Source organism: Delphinus delphis, chromosome 6, assembly GCF_949987515.2.
Source record: "Delphinus delphis chromosome 6, mDelDel1.2, whole genome shotgun sequence".
NCBI lineage: Eukaryota > Metazoa > Chordata > Mammalia > Artiodactyla > Delphinidae > Delphinus > Delphinus delphis.
In genome coordinates this window covers 7,421,525-7,439,279 of record NC_082688.1, presented here as the reverse complement: position 1 = coordinate 7,439,279, position 17,755 = coordinate 7,421,525, and the positions used below count along the sequence as shown (strand labels likewise).

The 17,755-nt window shown below is 43.6% G+C and overlaps 1 protein-coding gene across 2 annotated transcripts in view; it reads left to right on the top strand.

The window, feature by feature from the left end:
• GLE1 (GLE1 RNA export mediator) overlaps window positions 1-11,564 on the top strand; it is a 43,834-nt gene extending 32,270 nt beyond the window's left edge. For both annotated transcript variants that reach the window (XM_060014046.1, XM_060014045.1), the window contains exons 10-16: window positions 3,393-3,535; window positions 3,640-3,830; window positions 4,336-4,465; window positions 5,236-5,340; window positions 8,256-8,338; window positions 9,129-9,192; window positions 10,379-11,564. In XM_060014046.1, the coding sequence (XP_059870029.1) occupies window positions 3,393-3,535; window positions 3,640-3,830; window positions 4,336-4,465; window positions 5,236-5,340; window positions 8,256-8,338; window positions 9,129-9,192; window positions 10,379-10,447 (785 nt within the window). In that variant the 3' untranslated portion in view covers window positions 10,448-11,564. The remainder of the gene's footprint in view (window positions 1-3,392; window positions 3,536-3,639; window positions 3,831-4,335; window positions 4,466-5,235; window positions 5,341-8,255; window positions 8,339-9,128; window positions 9,193-10,378) is intronic.
• Window positions 11,565-17,755: the final 6,191 nt, after the last annotated feature.

Genomic DNA, 17,755 nt, shown 5'->3' with positions numbered 1-17,755 from the left:
AGGCTACATGACAGAACTTCCACATCACGTGGCTGCCTGGAATTCCTTCTGGAACAGGGCAAGGTCAAATAAGTAAACACGTATCACTTTCTAGATTGAAAGTGCCATTTCCTTTGATAGCCAAGGCAACGGGGGCGAGGTTGACTGAACAGCCGTTCCACACCTTCGCTGCTCTCCTCAGGCTCATCCTCAGGTCTTTACCCCTCAGCTGACCGCAGGCAGCCCTGCCTCCTCCTTCATCAGGAAAATTTGAGACGCCAGGTGTGAGATCCTCAGATGCACCCCCTTCCACCGATACACAGCTGTACTTACGTCTTGGTCTCCTGCTTCAAAAGGTGCGCTACCCTTCCGGCCCACACTTAGCCTTCTGCCTAAGCCTTGAACGAGGCTCGGGAGCCTTATTCTTATCCCCTCCCATCTCCTTCAAGAGAGATCGCTCCTGTTTTCTGCAAAATTACTCCCTTTTACAGGCTCCCTTCCCTTTAAACATGCCTGTCACTCACATTCTAAAATCTGTTTCTTTTGATTCTGTGTCTTCTCAGTATTTTCTAATTTTCTTGTTGCCTTTTGGTTAATTTATTTTTGGCTGCATTGGGTCTTCGTTGCTATGTGTAGGCTTTCTCTAGTTGCAGCAAGCTAGTCTTGGTTGCGGTGCATGGGCTTCTCATTGTGGTGGCTTCTCTTGTTGTAGAGCATGGGCTCTAGGCACGCGGGCTTCAGTAGTTGTGGCTCATGGGCTCAGTAGTTGCGGTGCACGGGCTTAGTTGCTCCACAGCATGTGGGATCTTCACGGACCAGGGCTCGAACCCATGTCCGCTGCATTGGCAGGCAGATTCTCAACCACTGCACTACCAGGGAAGTCCCCATGTTGCCTTTTGGTACCGTTGATTATTCCCTCCATCACCTCTACTCCTCTGGCTTCTGCAGCATCATTAATTTCCAGCTTCTCCTCCTCCCTCTCTTTCTCCTTTGTGGGTTCCTCAGTCTCCTGCCCCCACATCAGTGGTAAGTGTGTCCTCAGGGATGTGCTTCTACCCTGAAGTTCTTCTCATTCTAAAGAACCCCCATGGTGTCAGACTTGACCTCTGCACACATGACACTCAGATCGGTCTCTGGGTCATTCCTTTCCTTTGAGCTTCAGGTTCCCTCGCTCTAGCTAGCCAAGGGGCAGCTCTGCCTAGATGCCCCTCAGCTTTGTCAGGTTTAGAATGTTCCGATGTGAACTCATCATTTTCCTCTTGCCTGCCTTTTCTCCTGTTCGCTCTAAGTAATCAATAGCACCTTATCTACTCGGTCACCTTAGTTGAAACCTGCGAGTCATCCCCCTGACTGCTTCTTCTAGTTCATTCTCTATATCTGATTAGACTCTAGTTTTGCCATTCTTCATTTTCCTGCCTATTCCATAACTATGTCCCTTTGTCTCCATCATTATTGTAAGCATTTTAAGAGCTTACAGCCCAGTCAGACACAAACATTTTCTAGAGTTAGTGCCCAGTAAATGTTGAATGACTGAGAGAGAGGTGACCTAATTGCTGCCTCTTGAAAGGTGGGTGTCCATGAGTAGTTAGATTCGGAGCAGAATTTAAAGAAGGATATGGTGCCGTTGTGACATATGGGATGTGGGAGGCCATATCAGGCATAGGGTTGGGACCTGATTTTCCTAACTGGAGAGCCACGGGGAGAGGGGCTGGCTGGGGATTTGGCCAGTGGAGCCCTTTGAAACCGTCAGTCAAGGAATAGTAGGGTATGACTTAGCAGGAAGGTGAGCTGAGTAAATTTGTGTGGAAATGTACATATTTTAATATCTCAGTAAGGTTACAGTCTCTGTTTCTGTTTTTCTGGGATTATTAGCCTTGAGATTTCTGTGATATCTCATTATTTAATTCTTGGTTTCTTCCTGCTTCTCTTACTTCCTAAGAAATGTGCTGCTGCTCTCTCCCCCCCCCCCCGTTTTTTTTTTGTGTGTGTGGTACGCGGGCCTCTCACTGTTGTGGCCTTTCCCGTTGCGGAGCACAGGCTCCAGCCGCACAGGCTCAGCGGCCATGGCTCATGGGCCCAGCCACTCCGCGGCATGTGGGATCTTCCCGGACTGGGACACGAACCCGTGTCCCCTGCATCGGCAGGCGGACTCTCAACCACTGCGCCACCAGGGAAGCCCTCTCCCCTTTTTTAATGGAACTGAATCAGTGGTTTGGGGAGGATATTTCTGAGATTTTTAAATATTTCTTAAAGTGATTAGGAATTTGGCAGGGTATTTCTAAACTGGAGATGCTGTATTGGTTCAAACATTGATTTTAAATAATGGAAACTAATTCAGATCTGCTTAAGCAAAAAAAAAAAGAAAGAAAGAAAAGTAAAAAGAAAGGAAAGAAAAAGTGGGTGGGGTAGGGGGGTTTGTTCTAAAGATAAAGCAGTTTCGGGACTTCCCTGGTGGTCCAGTGGGTAAGACACTGTGCTCCCAATGCTGGGGGACTGGGTTCGATCCCTGGTTGGGGAACTAGATCCCGCATGTATGCCACAACTAAGAGTCTGCATGCTGAAACTAAGAAGTCCGCACGCCGTAACTAAAGAAAAGATCCTGTGTGCCACAAGAAAGATCCCGTGTGCAGCAACTAAGACCCGACGCAGCCTAAATAGAGAGAGAGATAGATAGCAGTTTCACAGAACCTATGGCAGGAATGGAGCTGGATCTCAGGAGCCAGAAATTTTAGGACCCTTTTCTCTCTCCTCTTGGCTTCCCTCTGTCCACCTCCATTCTAATTTTGTAGACTGCTGTTCTTTGGTCCACATAGCAGGGCCAGAGCCCCACTGCTTACATGTGTACATGTCACAGGAGTGGCCACTTCAAGGAATCGACTCTGTCAGCTGGCTGATCAGCTCAGTGTGACTAGTCCTAATCTAACTAGCCAGTGTGGAAGATGGGGCACACAGGATCTGTAATACAAACGTAGCTTCTGTGTTGCTGAGGATGGAGGAAGGCAGGTCGAAGAGAAGGGGGGAATCACTGTGAGTTGGGGAAGATCCTTTAGAAGGTTTTCCCTAGAGTTGCAAATGACTTCTCTAGGGACATCAGCCACACCCGTGGCATCTGTAACAATTCAACACCTGTTTCTATACTGCTGTCCATCTCTCGGCTGTGTCAGTTTCAGAATTAGTTGACTCTGCAAATAAGGAATTCCTTCGAAATAGTACCACGCTTTGTGTACTTTCTCATCCCCCACATCATGGATTTGATTGTCATACATTTTTCTGCATCTGTATTTTGGCTTTAGGCTTTGACCTTCTGTAGGGCTGCACAGCTGGGTTTGTATAGAGGATTTGTTACTGCGGTGGTGAAAAAAATAGATTGACTGCAGTTGTATCTTTTCCCTAACTTTGTCTTTCATACCCAGGCTCAAAGCTGAAGGAGATCTTTGACAAGATCCACAGCTTACTCTCTGGAAAACCCGTTCAGTCTGGTGGGCGCTCTGTGTCCGTCACACTTAACCCACAGGGCCTGGACTTTGTCCAGTACAAACTGGCAGAGAAATTTGTGGTGAGGAACCTTGTTGCCAAAGGTATGGGAAGAAGAGGCTGGTGCACAACCTTTAAACCTTTCTAGAGTATTAACTTAAAATCACCCCCTGTCTGTGCTCCCAGAAACAAGGGGAGGAGGAAGTGGCCTCCCATCATGAAGCAGCATTCCCCATCGCAGTCGTGGCGTCCGGAATCTGGGAGCTCCACCCCAGAGTGGGGGACCTCATCCTTGCTCATCTGCACAAGAAGTGTCCTTACTCTGTTCCTTTCTATCCAGCTTTCAAAGAGGGAATGGCTTTGGAAGATTATCAGAGGTGAAGTTGTTTTTCTCCTTGCTCACTATCCCTAGAGTGATGAATGAAATAGAAATGGAACTGGGATTTGTTTCCTCGCCTCAGAACATCTCTTATGTACCTTGAACATTCTATCAGAGAATACAGTGTCTTTCAAACTGTCTTTGAAAGACTTACTGTCTTGCAAACTGGGTGGCTTTAGAACACTGGATTTAGAATCCAGGGGTCTTAGAATTTTATTCCTGCTTTGTCTTTTAATAGATTTGCAAAAATGGGGAAATCATTTAATCTCTTTAAACATTATTTTCATGATTTGTAAATGGGGGTAATGATATCCATTACCTCCTGGGAATTTACCTCTCAGGGTTTATATGATGCACAGATTTGATAATAGATGTGAGTAGCATGTAAAAATGTGTTAATAATAATGCTAAATGTAGTAATAATATAGTTACTTTTAGCCATAAAAAGTAATTGGTCACCCTCACTTTGGCCTTGTCACATTGAATATTTTCTTCCCACATAGGATGCTTGGCTACAAAGTGACGGATTGCAGAGTAGAACAGCAAGACAGCTTTCTAAAACGCATGTCCGGGATGATCCGTCTCTACGCTGCCATCATCCAGCTCCGGTGGCCGTACGGAAACCGACAAGAGGTAGTAGAAGCGGCTTAGTATCGATAATGAGAGGTTGGACCAGAGTCCACGTTAGTGTATCTTACCTGCAGGAAATACTGACCTTTCAGAGAGGCAGTCCAGTCACATGATAAGTTAGACTATTGCTGCTTCATAGGTACTCTTCAGAGAAGTTGATGTTGATTATTAGGAAACTTTTGGATCATCAGGGTCATTTGTTCAGAGACTAATTGGTGCCTTAGAGGCCATCTGGGTCACATACCTTACTTCACAGATGGACAGACGGAGGCTTAGCAAGCTGTAGTGATACACACTTGTCAATGACAGAGCCACGGCTGGGGGCCAGGGCTTTGACCTGCCAGCCCAGTTCTTTTTTCAAGGAATGGAGATTAGAGGGTTGGAGAAGTTGATGGACTTGGAAACCTAAAGAGAAAGGAATATAGGTTGATTGAATCCAAGAAGTTTTTATTGTGCACCTGCTATGTCCCAGGTTCTGTGCTAAAGATACCAAGAATAATAAATAAAATGTCTATGAGAGTAACTGTGGAATCCCTGAAACTGAAGCTGACAGCCCTGTGTTGCAGGGATGCTGTGAAGAATGTGTGGATACCAGTGTATGCAGTATTTAAAAACAGAGTTTGTTTGGCTTGTGTTGCTTCTGCCCTGTGGCAGCTGCTTAGGTTAGCTGATCTGGGGGTTCATGTCCTTTTGGTAATGGCTGGTTGATAATGGTGGAAATTTAGATCTCTGCATAAAATGAGATTAAACAGTGACCGACTCTCTCCTCCCAGATTCACCCTCATGGCTTAAATCATGGCTGGCGCTGGTTGGCACAGATCTTAAACATGGAGCCCCTGTCAGATGTGACAGCCACCCTCCTCTTTGATTTCTTGGAGGTACGTAATACAGCTATCACACGAGAGAGAGCCAGTGGTTGAAGCAGCCTTGGGCCACTGTGTGACGTGACTGGGAAAGGAATATAGAGATAGAGACTAATGGGAATTTCCTGGCAGTCCAGTGGTTACAACTCCGCGCTTTCACTGCGAAGGCGCAGGTTCAGTCCCTGGTCAGGGAACTAAGATCCCACATGCCGCATAGCCAAAAAATTTTAAAAATACATAAATATATATACAACAAAAGATGTTCTTTTTACCTTTATCACTTAGGAAATTACAAGGATTTTAGGAGCTAAAAAAAAAAAAGAAATAGAGACTTAACGGTGAACAGCATTAGCGTCCAGTATCATAAATTTTTTCGTGAACCCCAAGACAAAGCTAGCTTTTGATTTTTCTTCCCAGTGTACTTTCCTTCGCTGTGTGGTTGTCTTCTCGTTCTAAAGAACAGAAAACTGTACATCCCAGTACAAGTGAAAAGGAATTTGTTTTAGGGATATAGAAGTGACTCACTCCAGAATCAAGGGTAGGATGTGCGGTTGAATCTCATCAGGGCCTGGAACCAGGAACTGGAATGTCCCAGGTACCAAGGCAGCCTCCCCCTGGGACCACGTGGTCTTCCATGTCTGCTCTTCCTGCAGGTTGCCTCCTTCTTGCTCTATAAGCCAACTTTCTGAAGTTTTCTGTGCGTAGTGGAGAAGATGCCATCCTGGGCTATATCCCTCAGCCTCAGTGTGGTCACCCAGTGTAATGGGACTAATGTCCCACCATTGTGATTGCTGATTCCCAGGAGAGAAAATATGATTAACCAGCTTGGGTCACAGATTACCAGTCTCGTCTAGGAGGCTCCGTATAGTCCTCTCTGCCCATTAGGGACCCCACTACAGGGAAAGGGTAGGGTGTCTGTGGAAAGGAGACAGTTCTTAAAGAATAAAGGCTTGGGGCACAGGCCATAACAAATCTGGGACCATTTGGCCTATAACACCAACAGTTTCTAGTCACCTTAAAGCTCCTGAAGTCACAATATGGGAAGTATGTCAAACTTCTACAATCAATAGTAAGTTAAGGGTTTTTTTTGTTTGGTTGGTTTCTTTTGAATTTTATTTTATCTGTTTTTTATATAGCAGGTTCTTATTAGTTATCCCTTTTATACATATAAGTGTATATATGTCAATCCCAATCTCCCAATTCATCCCACCACCACCACCCCCAGCCACTTGCCCCCCTTGGTGTCCATATGTTTGTTCTCTGTGTCTGCGTCTCCACTTCTGCCCTGCATACAGGTTCACCTGTACCGTTTTTCTAGATTTCACATATATGCGTCAATATACGATATTTGTTTTTCTCTTTCTGCCTTACTTCACTCTGTATGACAGTCTCTAGATCCATCCACGTCTCTACAAATGACCCAATTTCGTTCCTTTTTATGGCTGAGTAATATTCCATTGTATATATGTACCACATCTTCTTTATCCATTCATCTGTCAATGGGCATTTAGGTTGCTTCCATGACCTGGCTATTGTAAATAGTGCTGCAATGAACATTGGGTTGCATGTGTCTTTTTTTTTTTTTTTTTTTTTTTCCGTACGCGGGCCTCTCACTGTTGTGGCCTCTCCCATTGCGGAGCACAGGCTCCGGACGCACAGGCTCAGCGGCCATGGCTCACGGGCCTAGCTGCTCCGCAGCATGTGGGATCTTCCCGGACCGGAGCACGAACCCGTGTCCCCTGCATCGGCAGGCGGACTCTCAACCACTGTGCCACCAGGGAAGCCCACATGTGTCTTTTTGAATTATGGTTTTCTCTGGGTATATGCCCAGTAGTGGGATTGCTGGGTCATATGGTAATTCTGTTTTTAGTTTTTTAAGGAACCTTCATACTGTTCTCCATAGTAGCTGTAGCAATTTACATTCCCACCAACAGTGCAAGAGGGTTCCTTTTTCTCCACACCCTCTCCAGCATTTGTTGTTTGTAGATTTTCTGATGATGCCCATTCTAACTGGTGTGAGGTGATACCTCATTGTAGTTTTGATTTGCATTTCTCTAATAATTAGTGATGTTGAGCAGCTTTTCATGTGCTTCTTGGCCATCTGCATGTCTTCTTTGGAGAAATGTCTATTTAGGTCTTCTGCCCATTTTTGGAGTGGGTTGTTTGTTTTTTTAATATTGAGCTGCATGAGCTGTTTATATCTTTTGGAGATTAATCCTTTGTCCATTGATTCGTTTGCAAATATTTTCTCCCATTCTGAGGGTTGTCTTTTCATCTTGTTTGTAGTTTTCTTTGCTTTGCAAAAGCTTTTAAGTTTCACTGGGTTCCATTTGTTTATTTTTGTTTTTATTTCTGTTACTCTAGGAGGTGGATCAAAAAAGATCTTGCTGTGATTTATGTCAAAGAGTGTTCTTCCTATGTTTTCCTTTAAGAGTTTTATAGTGTCTGGTCTTACAATTAGGTCTTGAATCCATTTTGAGTTTATTTTTGTGTATGGTGTTAGGGAGTGTTCTCATTTCCTTCTCTTACATGTAGCTGTCCAGTTTTCCCAGCACCACTTACTGAAGAGACTATCTTTTCTCCATTGCATATCCTTGCCTCCTTTGTCATAGATTAGTTGACCATAGGTACGTGGATTTATCTCTGGGCTTTCTATCCTGTTGCATAGAATCAATAGTAAGTTAAGTTTGATTCACGTTTTCTGAAACACCTGGCTACCTGGCAGTCTGGTTAAATGGAGGTATTACCGTATATGAGAAATGCTTCAGAAGAAAGCTGGATTTTAATTCCCTTGCTTAGCTGGCTAAGTGGCATCGTGGTTGAAATTCTTGATAGGCACAAAAGGCAAAGGTCTGATTGTCCTTTATGGATCTCTCATATGAGTGTGAATTTTCATTCTCTGCTCTGACAGTGCCCACCTTCCCCTCTAGGTGTGTGGGAATGCCCTCATGAAGCAGTACCAGGTCCAGTTCTGGAAGATGATACTTCTCATCAAAGAGGACTACTTCCCCAGGTATTAGACTTGTTGGGTAGACACCAGGGGATTTGGTAGGTGAAAACTTATGACGTCAGATACTGTGGCTGCTGTTACATGCTGTTTCTGACTCAGTTAAGCACCTGTGTTAAGTGTAACATCTGCTCCCATCCATCTCCTCTTTGTTATTTGAATAAACGCTTCTGAAGTCTCTCTTAAATATTGTTGACTAAATAAAAAAAAACAAATTAGGAAGATCTTGGATTCAGATACCTGACATTTTTTAAACTCTCTTCTTTTCTAAACTCCCCCAGATAATCTGGGATGGTGATTACATGCAGTCATGAATGAAACCAAGGAGGCAAACTCCCTCAGTAAATCAGTTGGTGAAACTGATTGGTCAGCCAGTTTGCTTGACTCTGTTGTGGCTTTAACCTTCAAGGACCCTGCTCATTCCTCTCAACTCACTGGCCTTTCAAAGTGGGGAAAGGCATTGGCAGCACCCATCCCACCTGATCACAAAGACCTTGGAAAGGAACAGTGCTCTCTTTTCCTTTATCCACTTATTTGAAAAAAATAAGGGGACTTCCCTGGCGGTCCAGTGGTTAAGACTCCATGCTTCCACTGCAGGGGGCATGAAAAAAGAAAAAAGAAAAGAAAAGAAAAAAATGTTGAGACCATTTAGTAGAGCGACAGCATCCAGTCTAGAAGACATGTCTGTGAGTCATTTGATCTGCCTCTTCCTCCAGATCAGCAGGTCTCTTAACTCCTCCAAAAGATAAGTGTGAGTCATAGGTGTGACTCACCTGTCTTCTTTCTCTCCCTGTAGGATTGAAGCCATCACCAGCTCAGGACAGATGGGTTCCTTTATACGCCTCAAGCAGTTCTTGGAGGTAAGATGCCCTTAGACCAGCACATCCCAGACTGTTGTCGGCCTCCAGTGCACCTGTGTCTGACATGTCTTGCACATCCAGACTCTGACTGTGGTCTCTTCCTCTTGATTTTTCCCAACCCTACTGTTTTGTCCATCCACCCCTCTTCACCTTAAGGGCCGCTATTTCATCGTCTTCCTACGCGTCATTGTCCATACTGCCCGTGGGGAAAAGCTCTCCTAAGAGATGAATAAAATATATGTAGTGAATCTTAGCTCACTGATACACTTTTTGCATGTTGGCCAAGATTCTTTTCTCAGTCTCAGGTCTAGGGAACAGGTATGTGTGGTCACTTTTCTCCACGAAAACAGACTACAGTTTGAGCCAGACTCCTCTCCTTTTTCCAAGTGCCAAAAAACTTTACGTTTTGGTATGTCTGCCAAGACAGCCAACTGACTTCCAGTTTCCAGTAGCCCAGTTGGGGAAATTGCAGTAGTGAAAGGTGAAGCCAGGCTGTGGGAGATGAGAGTGGGACAGACATTAACAATACCCTGGCATTTGTCCTCCACTGCAATTCATGCAGAAGGAGAAGTCTTATAGACAACCTTTTTTTCTTTTTTCAATTAATTTTTATTGGAGTATAGTTGATTTACAATGTTGTGTTAGTTTCTGCTGTACAGCACAGTGAATCAGTTATGCATAAACATATATCCACTCTCTTTTAGATTCTTTTCCCATATACGTCATTGCAGAGTATTGAGTAGTTTCCTGTGCTATACAGTAGGTTCTTATTAGTTATCTGTTTTATATAGAGTAGTGTGTATATGTCAGTCCCAATCACCCAATTCATCCCTCCCCCCACCCCGTAACCATAAGTTTGTTTTCTACATCTGTGACTCTATTTCTGTTTTGTAAAGAAGTTCATTTGTACTATTTTTTTTAGATTCCATATATAAGCGATATTATATGATATTTGTCTTTCTCTGACTTACTTCAGTCAGTATGACAGTCTCAAGTCCATCCACACTGCTGCAAATGGCATTATTTTGGGTTTTTTATGGCTGAGTAATATTCCATTGTATATATATGTACTATATCCATAGGACTTACTTCCACTTGCTGTCCCTCAAAGTTTCTTCCAAACTTTAAGTGTTGGAAGCAGTGTTATCAGAGAATCATTCTGTTTTCCTTGTCTTTCCCTGACCAGAAATGTTTGCAGCGCAAGGAGATTCCTGTCCCCAAGGGCTTTCTGACTTCCTCCTTCTGGCGTTCCTGATGTTACTCCATCGCCCACCATCACCATTTTGTTGCAAAGGGACAATAATAAAGCAACTGAAGACAGCTGTATTTGGGAGAAGTCATGTCAATATGTGTTTTGTGTACTTGTACCTTGTCACTAGGAGAGCAGATTTTCATGGGTCACAGATCTAAGAGGTCCTTTAGTAGATGTGATGACTCCTTAAAGGGGTCCGCATGGCAGAGTAAGCAGAATTGGCCTTTCTCATTTTTGCAAAAAATTTGAAAAAAAAATTATGAGAAGAGTTTAGCACTTGATCTCACCCTTGATTTCCTTTGTCTCTAGTATCTTTCAGAAAGTAGGTTAATACCTTGACCATTTCACTCTGAGCTGAAGTGGCTTTCACTCCACCACCACACCCCAGCCCCTCCCCCCATGCTGACCCCGTTCAGAATAATTCCCAGGAGAAGCAAAGACTCAAGGTCACCTTTAAAGTAGCAGTTAATAGATGAGGCCCAAACCCTCACATGCAGGACTGGGTTATGTTTGTTTTGCCTTAGTCAGCTTGTGAAGTAATTATAAATTCAGAAGAAATGCCAGGTGTAGACATGGGCTAAGTCAGTCCCAGACTGCATCGGAGGTAGCTTAGTGTCTGGGATTAGGACTGTTAACACATGTTATATTGAACCAGGAAACACTGTTTGTCTTCTTGCTTTGGAATTTGGTTCCTGGATGAGTCGGCATGCGTGAACCAAACTTTGTTTTTCAATTTGAGTTAAGATGGGCTGAGGTGGAGCTTGCAACATTGTACATGCGCTGAGCATCCGTAAGCAATGAGTCAGGGGTTTAATAAAGATTTGGGGAAGAATTGAGAACTGCCTTATAATTTTTTTACATGTTCTGAGTAATGAATGATGATAGATTTGCCTGACTAAAGCCACTACAAAAATCCAGAGTCTGGCTGTTCAGATAAGAGTTGAGATTTGCTTTATGGAAAGACTCATTCTCTTGGATCTATTCCTCTGTGGTAAATGTTGTATGTGGGGTTGTGTTTCTTGTGGAGGATTCTCTGGTAATCTTGAGTCGCTCGAAGCGACCCATTCTGTGAATTATTGACCGTAGTGCCAAAAGATAAGTAATAAAGCTTGATTTTTAAAAACCCCTTGCTGGTATCTAGTCTGTTCAGTATGATCAACTTCCTGTAACTGGAGCTGTGTAAATCATAAGGGGCATGGTTGTGCCCGAGTCTAGGTATAGAGTGGTGTGTTTTTCTCTTTTTTGTCTTCTTGACCTTCACCTTGGGAAAACTGATTTTTTTCTGTCATTTCTTTTGTGGAATTATGTACCAATAACTGACCCTGTTTTATCTACCAGATGGGAAAGAATTAAAGTCTTTTGATGTGGACACAATGGAATGAACACTGGGGAAGGAGTCTAGAGACTTGGGTTCAATTCACTTTTTTTTTTTCCACATCTTTAATGGAATATAAATGCTTTACAATGTTGTGTTTCTGCTGTACAGTAAAGTGAATCAGCTGTATGTATACATATATCCCATATCTCCTCCCTCGTGAGCCTCCCTCCTGCCCTCCCTATCCCATCCCTCTAGGTCGTCACAAAGCAGCGAGTTGATCTCCTTGTGCTATGCAGCAGCTTCCCACTAGCCATCCATTTCACATTTGGTAGTGTATATATGTCAGTGCTACTCTCTTACTTCATCCCAGCTTCCCCTTCCCCCCCGTGCCCTCAAGTCCATTCTCTACGTCTGCGTCTTTATTCCTGCCCAGCCACTAGGTTCATCAGTACCGCTTTTTTAAATTCCATATATATGTGTTAGCATACAGTATTTGTTTTTCTCTTTCTGACTTACTTTACTCTGTATGACAGATTCTAGGTCCATCCACCTCACTACAAATAACTCAGTTTTTTTCCTTTTTATGGCTGAGTAATATTCCATTGTATGTATGTGCTACATCTTCTTTATCCATTCATCTGTTGGTGGACATTTAGGTTGCTTCCATGTCCTGGCTTTTGTAAATAGTGCTGCAGTGAACACTGTGGTACATGACTCTTTTTAAATTATGGTTTTCTCGGGGTATATGCCCAGTAGTGGGATTGCTGGGTCATATGGTAGTTCTATTTTAGGTTTTTTTTTTGTTTTTTTTTTTGCAGTATGTGGGCCTCTCACTGTTGTGGCCTCTCCCATTGCGGAGCACAGGCTCTGGACACGCAGGCTCAGCAGCCATGGCTCACGGGCCCATCTGTTCCACGGCATGTGGGATCCTCCCGGACCGGGGCACGAACCCGTGTCCCCTGCATCGGCAGGCAGACTCTCAACCACTGCACCACCAGGGAAGCCCCTATTTTAGTTTTTTAAGGAAACTCCATACTGTTCTCCATAGTGGCTGTATCAATTTACATTCCCACCAACAGTGCAGGAATGTTCCCTTTTCTCCACACCCTCTCCAGCATTTATTCCTAGAGTTTTTGAGTTGGCTATTCTGTCTGGTGTGAGATGATATCTCATTGTAGTTTTGATTTGCATTTCTCTAATGATTAATGATGTTGAGCATTCATTCTTTCATGTGTTTGTTGGCAGTCTGTATATCTTCTTTGGAGAAATGTCTGTTTAGGTCTTCTGCCCATTTTTGGATTGGGTTTTTGTTGTTGTTGTTATTGAGCTGCATGAGCTGCTTGTAAATTTTGGAGATTAATCCTTTGTCAGTTGCTTCATTTGCAAATATTTTCTCCCATTTTGAAGGTTGTCTTTTGGTCTTGTTTATGGTTTCCTTTGCTGTGCAAAAGCTTTGAAGTTTCATTAGGTCCCATTTGTTTATTTTTGTTTTTATTTCCATTTCTCTAGGAGGTGGGTCAAAAAGGATCTTGCTGTGATTTATGTCATAGAGTGTTCTGCCTATGTTTCCCTCTAAGAGTTTTATAGTGTCTGGCCTTTACATTTAGGTCTTTAATCCATTTTGAGTTTATTTTTGTGTATGGTGTTAAGGAGTGTTCTAATTTCATTCTTTTACATGTAGCTGTCCATTTTTCCCAGCACCACTTATTGAAGAGGCTGTCTTTTTTCCATTGTATTTTCTTGCCTCCTTTGTCAAAGATAAGGTGACCATATATGCTTGGGTTTATCTCTGGGCTTTCTGTCCTGTTCCATTGATCTATATTTCTGTTTTTGTGCCAGTACTGTATTGTCTTGATTACTGTAGCTTTGTAATATAGTCTGAAGTCAGAGCCTGATTCCTCCAGCTCCATTTTTCTTTCTTAAGATTGCTTTGGCTATTCAGAGTCTTTTGTGTTTCCATACAGATTGTAAAATTTCTTGTTCTAGTTCTGTGAAAAATGCCATTGGTAATTTGATAGGATTTGCATTGAACCTGTAGATTGCTTTGGGTAGTATAGTCATTTTCACAATATTGATTCTTCTAATCCAGGAGCATAGTATATGTCTCCATCTGTTTATGTTATCTTTGATTTCTTTCATCAGTGTTTTATAGTTTTTTAAGTACAGGTCTTTTGCCTCCTTAGGTAGGTTTATTCCTAGATATTTTATTCTTTTTGTTGTGATGGTAAATGGGATTGTTTCCTTGATTTCTCTTTCTGATCTTTCGTTGTTAGTGTATGGGAATGCCAGAGATTTCTGTGCATTAGCTTTGTATCCTGCAACCTTACCAAATTCATCGATTAGTTATAGTAGTTTTCTGGTGGCATCTTTCAGATTTTCAATTCACTTTTAGGTTTGTGACCTTGAGTGGGTCATCCACTCTCTGAACCTCAGTATCCCCACCTGCGAAACACAAGAATTGGACCAGTCACCAGATGAGTAGTTTTCAAATTGTGCTCAGTAGCGGTGCCTTAGGGCAGAGCTTCCCTGCTGTGTGTCATAGCATACTGATCTCTGTAGCCCATGGGGCCCGTGGCCGTTTGCACTTCCTCTCTCTACCTGTGCTTTACAAGTGGCATTTTCTGTGCATCATGATGGAACAACTTGGGAAGCACTGGGTGCTTGGGTGTTGAGTGGATGGGGCTCAGCTGTATAGTCAGTCAGCATATGGAGGCTTTGTGCAAATTTTTGAAAGGCTTCCCTTCCTACTACTGCCATCTGCTGGAAAGCTGTTCTATTAATAACTATGAAAATGGAACCAGGAGGTGAGCAGTGCCTCTTACTGGAGTTAAGCAGCTCACATTTGCACAGCCTTTAATAGGACTAATGGGCCTGCATGGAATGCTGGGATTCTCTCTGCCACAGCATTTTTGCTTTATGTGCTGTATATATTGGAGTTCTTTGTAACATTATATATGGGAAAGTTCTGCCAAAAATGAAATATAAAAAAAAAAAATCACTGGACAAGATGATCTCTAAGGTCTCCTCCACTTTGAATTTGTACCACTCCATAGCAGACACCTCTTACAATATTTGAATCTTCTTTCTCTAGACATGTTTAACAGTCTTGCACGTGTCATTTATTTTTAAAATTTTATTTATTTATTTATTTTTGGCTGTGTTGGGTCTTCGTTTCTGTGCATGGGCTTTCTCTACTTGTGGCGAGCGGGGGCCACTCTTCATTGCGGTGCGCAGGCCTCTCACTGTTGCGGCCTCTCTTGTTGCGGAGCACAAGCTCCAGACGCGCAGGCTCAGTAGTTGTGGCTCACGGGCCCAGTTGCTCCGTGGCATGTGGGATCCTCCCAGACCAGGGCTCGAACCCCTGTCCCCTGCATTGGCAGACAGACCCTCAACCACTGCACCACCAGGGAAGCCCCTGCACGTGTCATTTAAAGCTTGGTATTCCTATTGGGTTCTTGATGGTAAACCAAGAAAGGAGAGCATCACAGAGGCCAGGTTTTCAATACTCACTGATAGCGTTGCCTCCAGAGGTAGAGATTGCCGGCCGATAGCAGTGACTCCTGGTGGATGGTAGCGTCAGATTTCTAAGAGTAGAATACCAAGGACTGCATTTGCCTTTAAATTGGAGCGCTCACTTGCCTGCTTGCCTCCTTTCAAGTTTGACCTCATTTCTTAGGCTGAGTGCCCATATTTTTGTCTTATCATGGTCCTACATCATTTATTTATTTATTTATTTATTTATTTATTTATTTTTGCCTGCGTTGGGTCTTCGTTGCTGCACGTGGGCTTTCTGTAGTTGCAACGAACGGGGGCTACTCTTTGTTGTCATGCATGGGCTTCTCACTGCGGTGGCTTCTCTTGTTACAGAGCATGGGCGTCAGTAGTTGTGGCTCACAGGCTCTAGAGCGCAGGCTCAGTAGTTGTGGCGCATGGGCTTAGTTGCTCCGCAGCATGTGTGATCTTCTCAGACCAGGGCTCGAACCCGTGTCCCCTGCATTGACAGGCGGATTCTCAGCCACTGCGCCACCAGGGAAATCCTGTTCTACATCATTTTAAAGCAAATTTGATGATGAATTGGAAGTTCCAATGGGAGAGAAACCCAACACATCCCTTGGATAGAAGAATGGAGTTGTTCTGGAGGTTTCCCACCCACGTGCTAGGAGCTTTCCCCCACTTCTCAAGCTTCCTGTGGTGATAGCAGTGACGTAATTAAGTTTGAATGTCTTCTATCTCAGTGCCAGGAAAAAAGAGCTCCAGAGCTTCCCACAGGTGCCTTATCAGGCTTGGCCATTCACTTCCCTGTTCTCCGTGCCATTAATGAATCCCTGATATTAGGTCCTGTGGACCTGCAGAAACCAGATGAAAGCTATGGTCTCCCAGCTATGTGATGGATTTCCAGAAACACCCATTAGAGAGGAATTTATAATATCATCTAGTTTACAGCCAGGCTCCATTTATTTTAAATATCAATCTACACAGATGATGTAGTCAAGAAACATTTTTCTTTTAGCTCCTTCAGGATGTTTGCACTAAATGTAGTACATGATGCTGGATTGGAACCTGGTCCGGGAAAAAAAAGATCATTCTGTGTGTTTGTCTTGTAAAGGATGTTGGGACAATTAGCAAAACTTGAATAAGGTCTGTATGTTAGATAGCAGTATTATGTCAACATTAATTTCCCGACTTTGATCACTGTATTGTGGTTATAAAAATAAAAGTACTTGTTCTTAAAGTACTTAGGGGTGACTGGGCATGACGTCTGCAACTTATTCTCAAATGATTCAGGGGGAAAATATCTACACGTGTGTGTCTATGTGTAAGTATATACCATCAGAATAATGGAGCAAGTGTGGTCAATTGTTAACAAATTGGGGAATCTGGTTGAAGGGTGTATGGGATTTGTTTCTATTACTCTTGTAATTTTTTACAAATCTGAAATTATTTCAAAATTAAAAGATAATCCTCTTCCCCACTTAAAAAAAAACAAACAACAGCAACAAAATCAGGCCTACAATTCTGATGAGGTGACAAATTCAAGCTCTAGAACCTACAACCCTGCAAACAGGACGGTGATGCCAAAGGTGACCTTGAAGCCATCAACCTGTAGCAGGGATGGAAATTTGACCCTAAACAGGTTTTGCTGGGACTTCCCTGGTGGCGCAGTGGTTGGGAATCCACCTGCCAATGCAGGAGACACGGGTTCGAGCCCTGGCCCGGGAAGATCCCACATGCTGCAGAGCAACTAAGCCCATGCGCCACAACTACTGAGCCTGAGCTCTAGAGCCCACGAGCCACAGCTACTGCGCCCACGTGCCACAACTACTGAAGCCTGTGTGCCTAGAGCCCATGCTCCGCAACAAGAGAAGCCACCGCAATGAGAAGCCTGCACACCGCAAGGAAGAGTAGCCCCCACTCACAGCAACTAAAGAAAAAGCCTGTGTACAGCAATGAAGACCCAACACAGACTAAATAAACATATTAAAAAAAAAAGATAATCCTCTCCCCCACTTAAAAATAAAAACAAACAGCAACAACAAAATCAGGCCTACAATTCTGATGAGGCGACAAATTCAAGCTCTAGAACCTACAACCATGAAAACAGGATGGTGATGCCAAAGGTGACCTTGAAGCCATCAACCTGTAGCAGGGATGGAAAGTTGACTCTAAACAGGTTTTGCTGGACTTCCCTGGTGGTCCAGTGGTTAAGAATCCACCTTCAATGCAGGGGATGCAGGTTCAATCCCTGGTCGGGGAACTAAGATCCCACATGCCACAGGGCAACTAAGCCCACGTGCCGCAGCTACTGAGCCCACACTATCTGGAGCCTGCGCGCCACAACAAAAGTTCCCGCATGCCGCATCAAAGATCCTGTGTGCCGCAACTAAGACCCGATGCAGCCAAATAAATAAGTAAATATTTAAAAAAATAAACAGGTTTTGCAAAATGCTTCCTACTTAAAGTGAAGTAGGTGACTGGGGGGTAGAATTTTAATT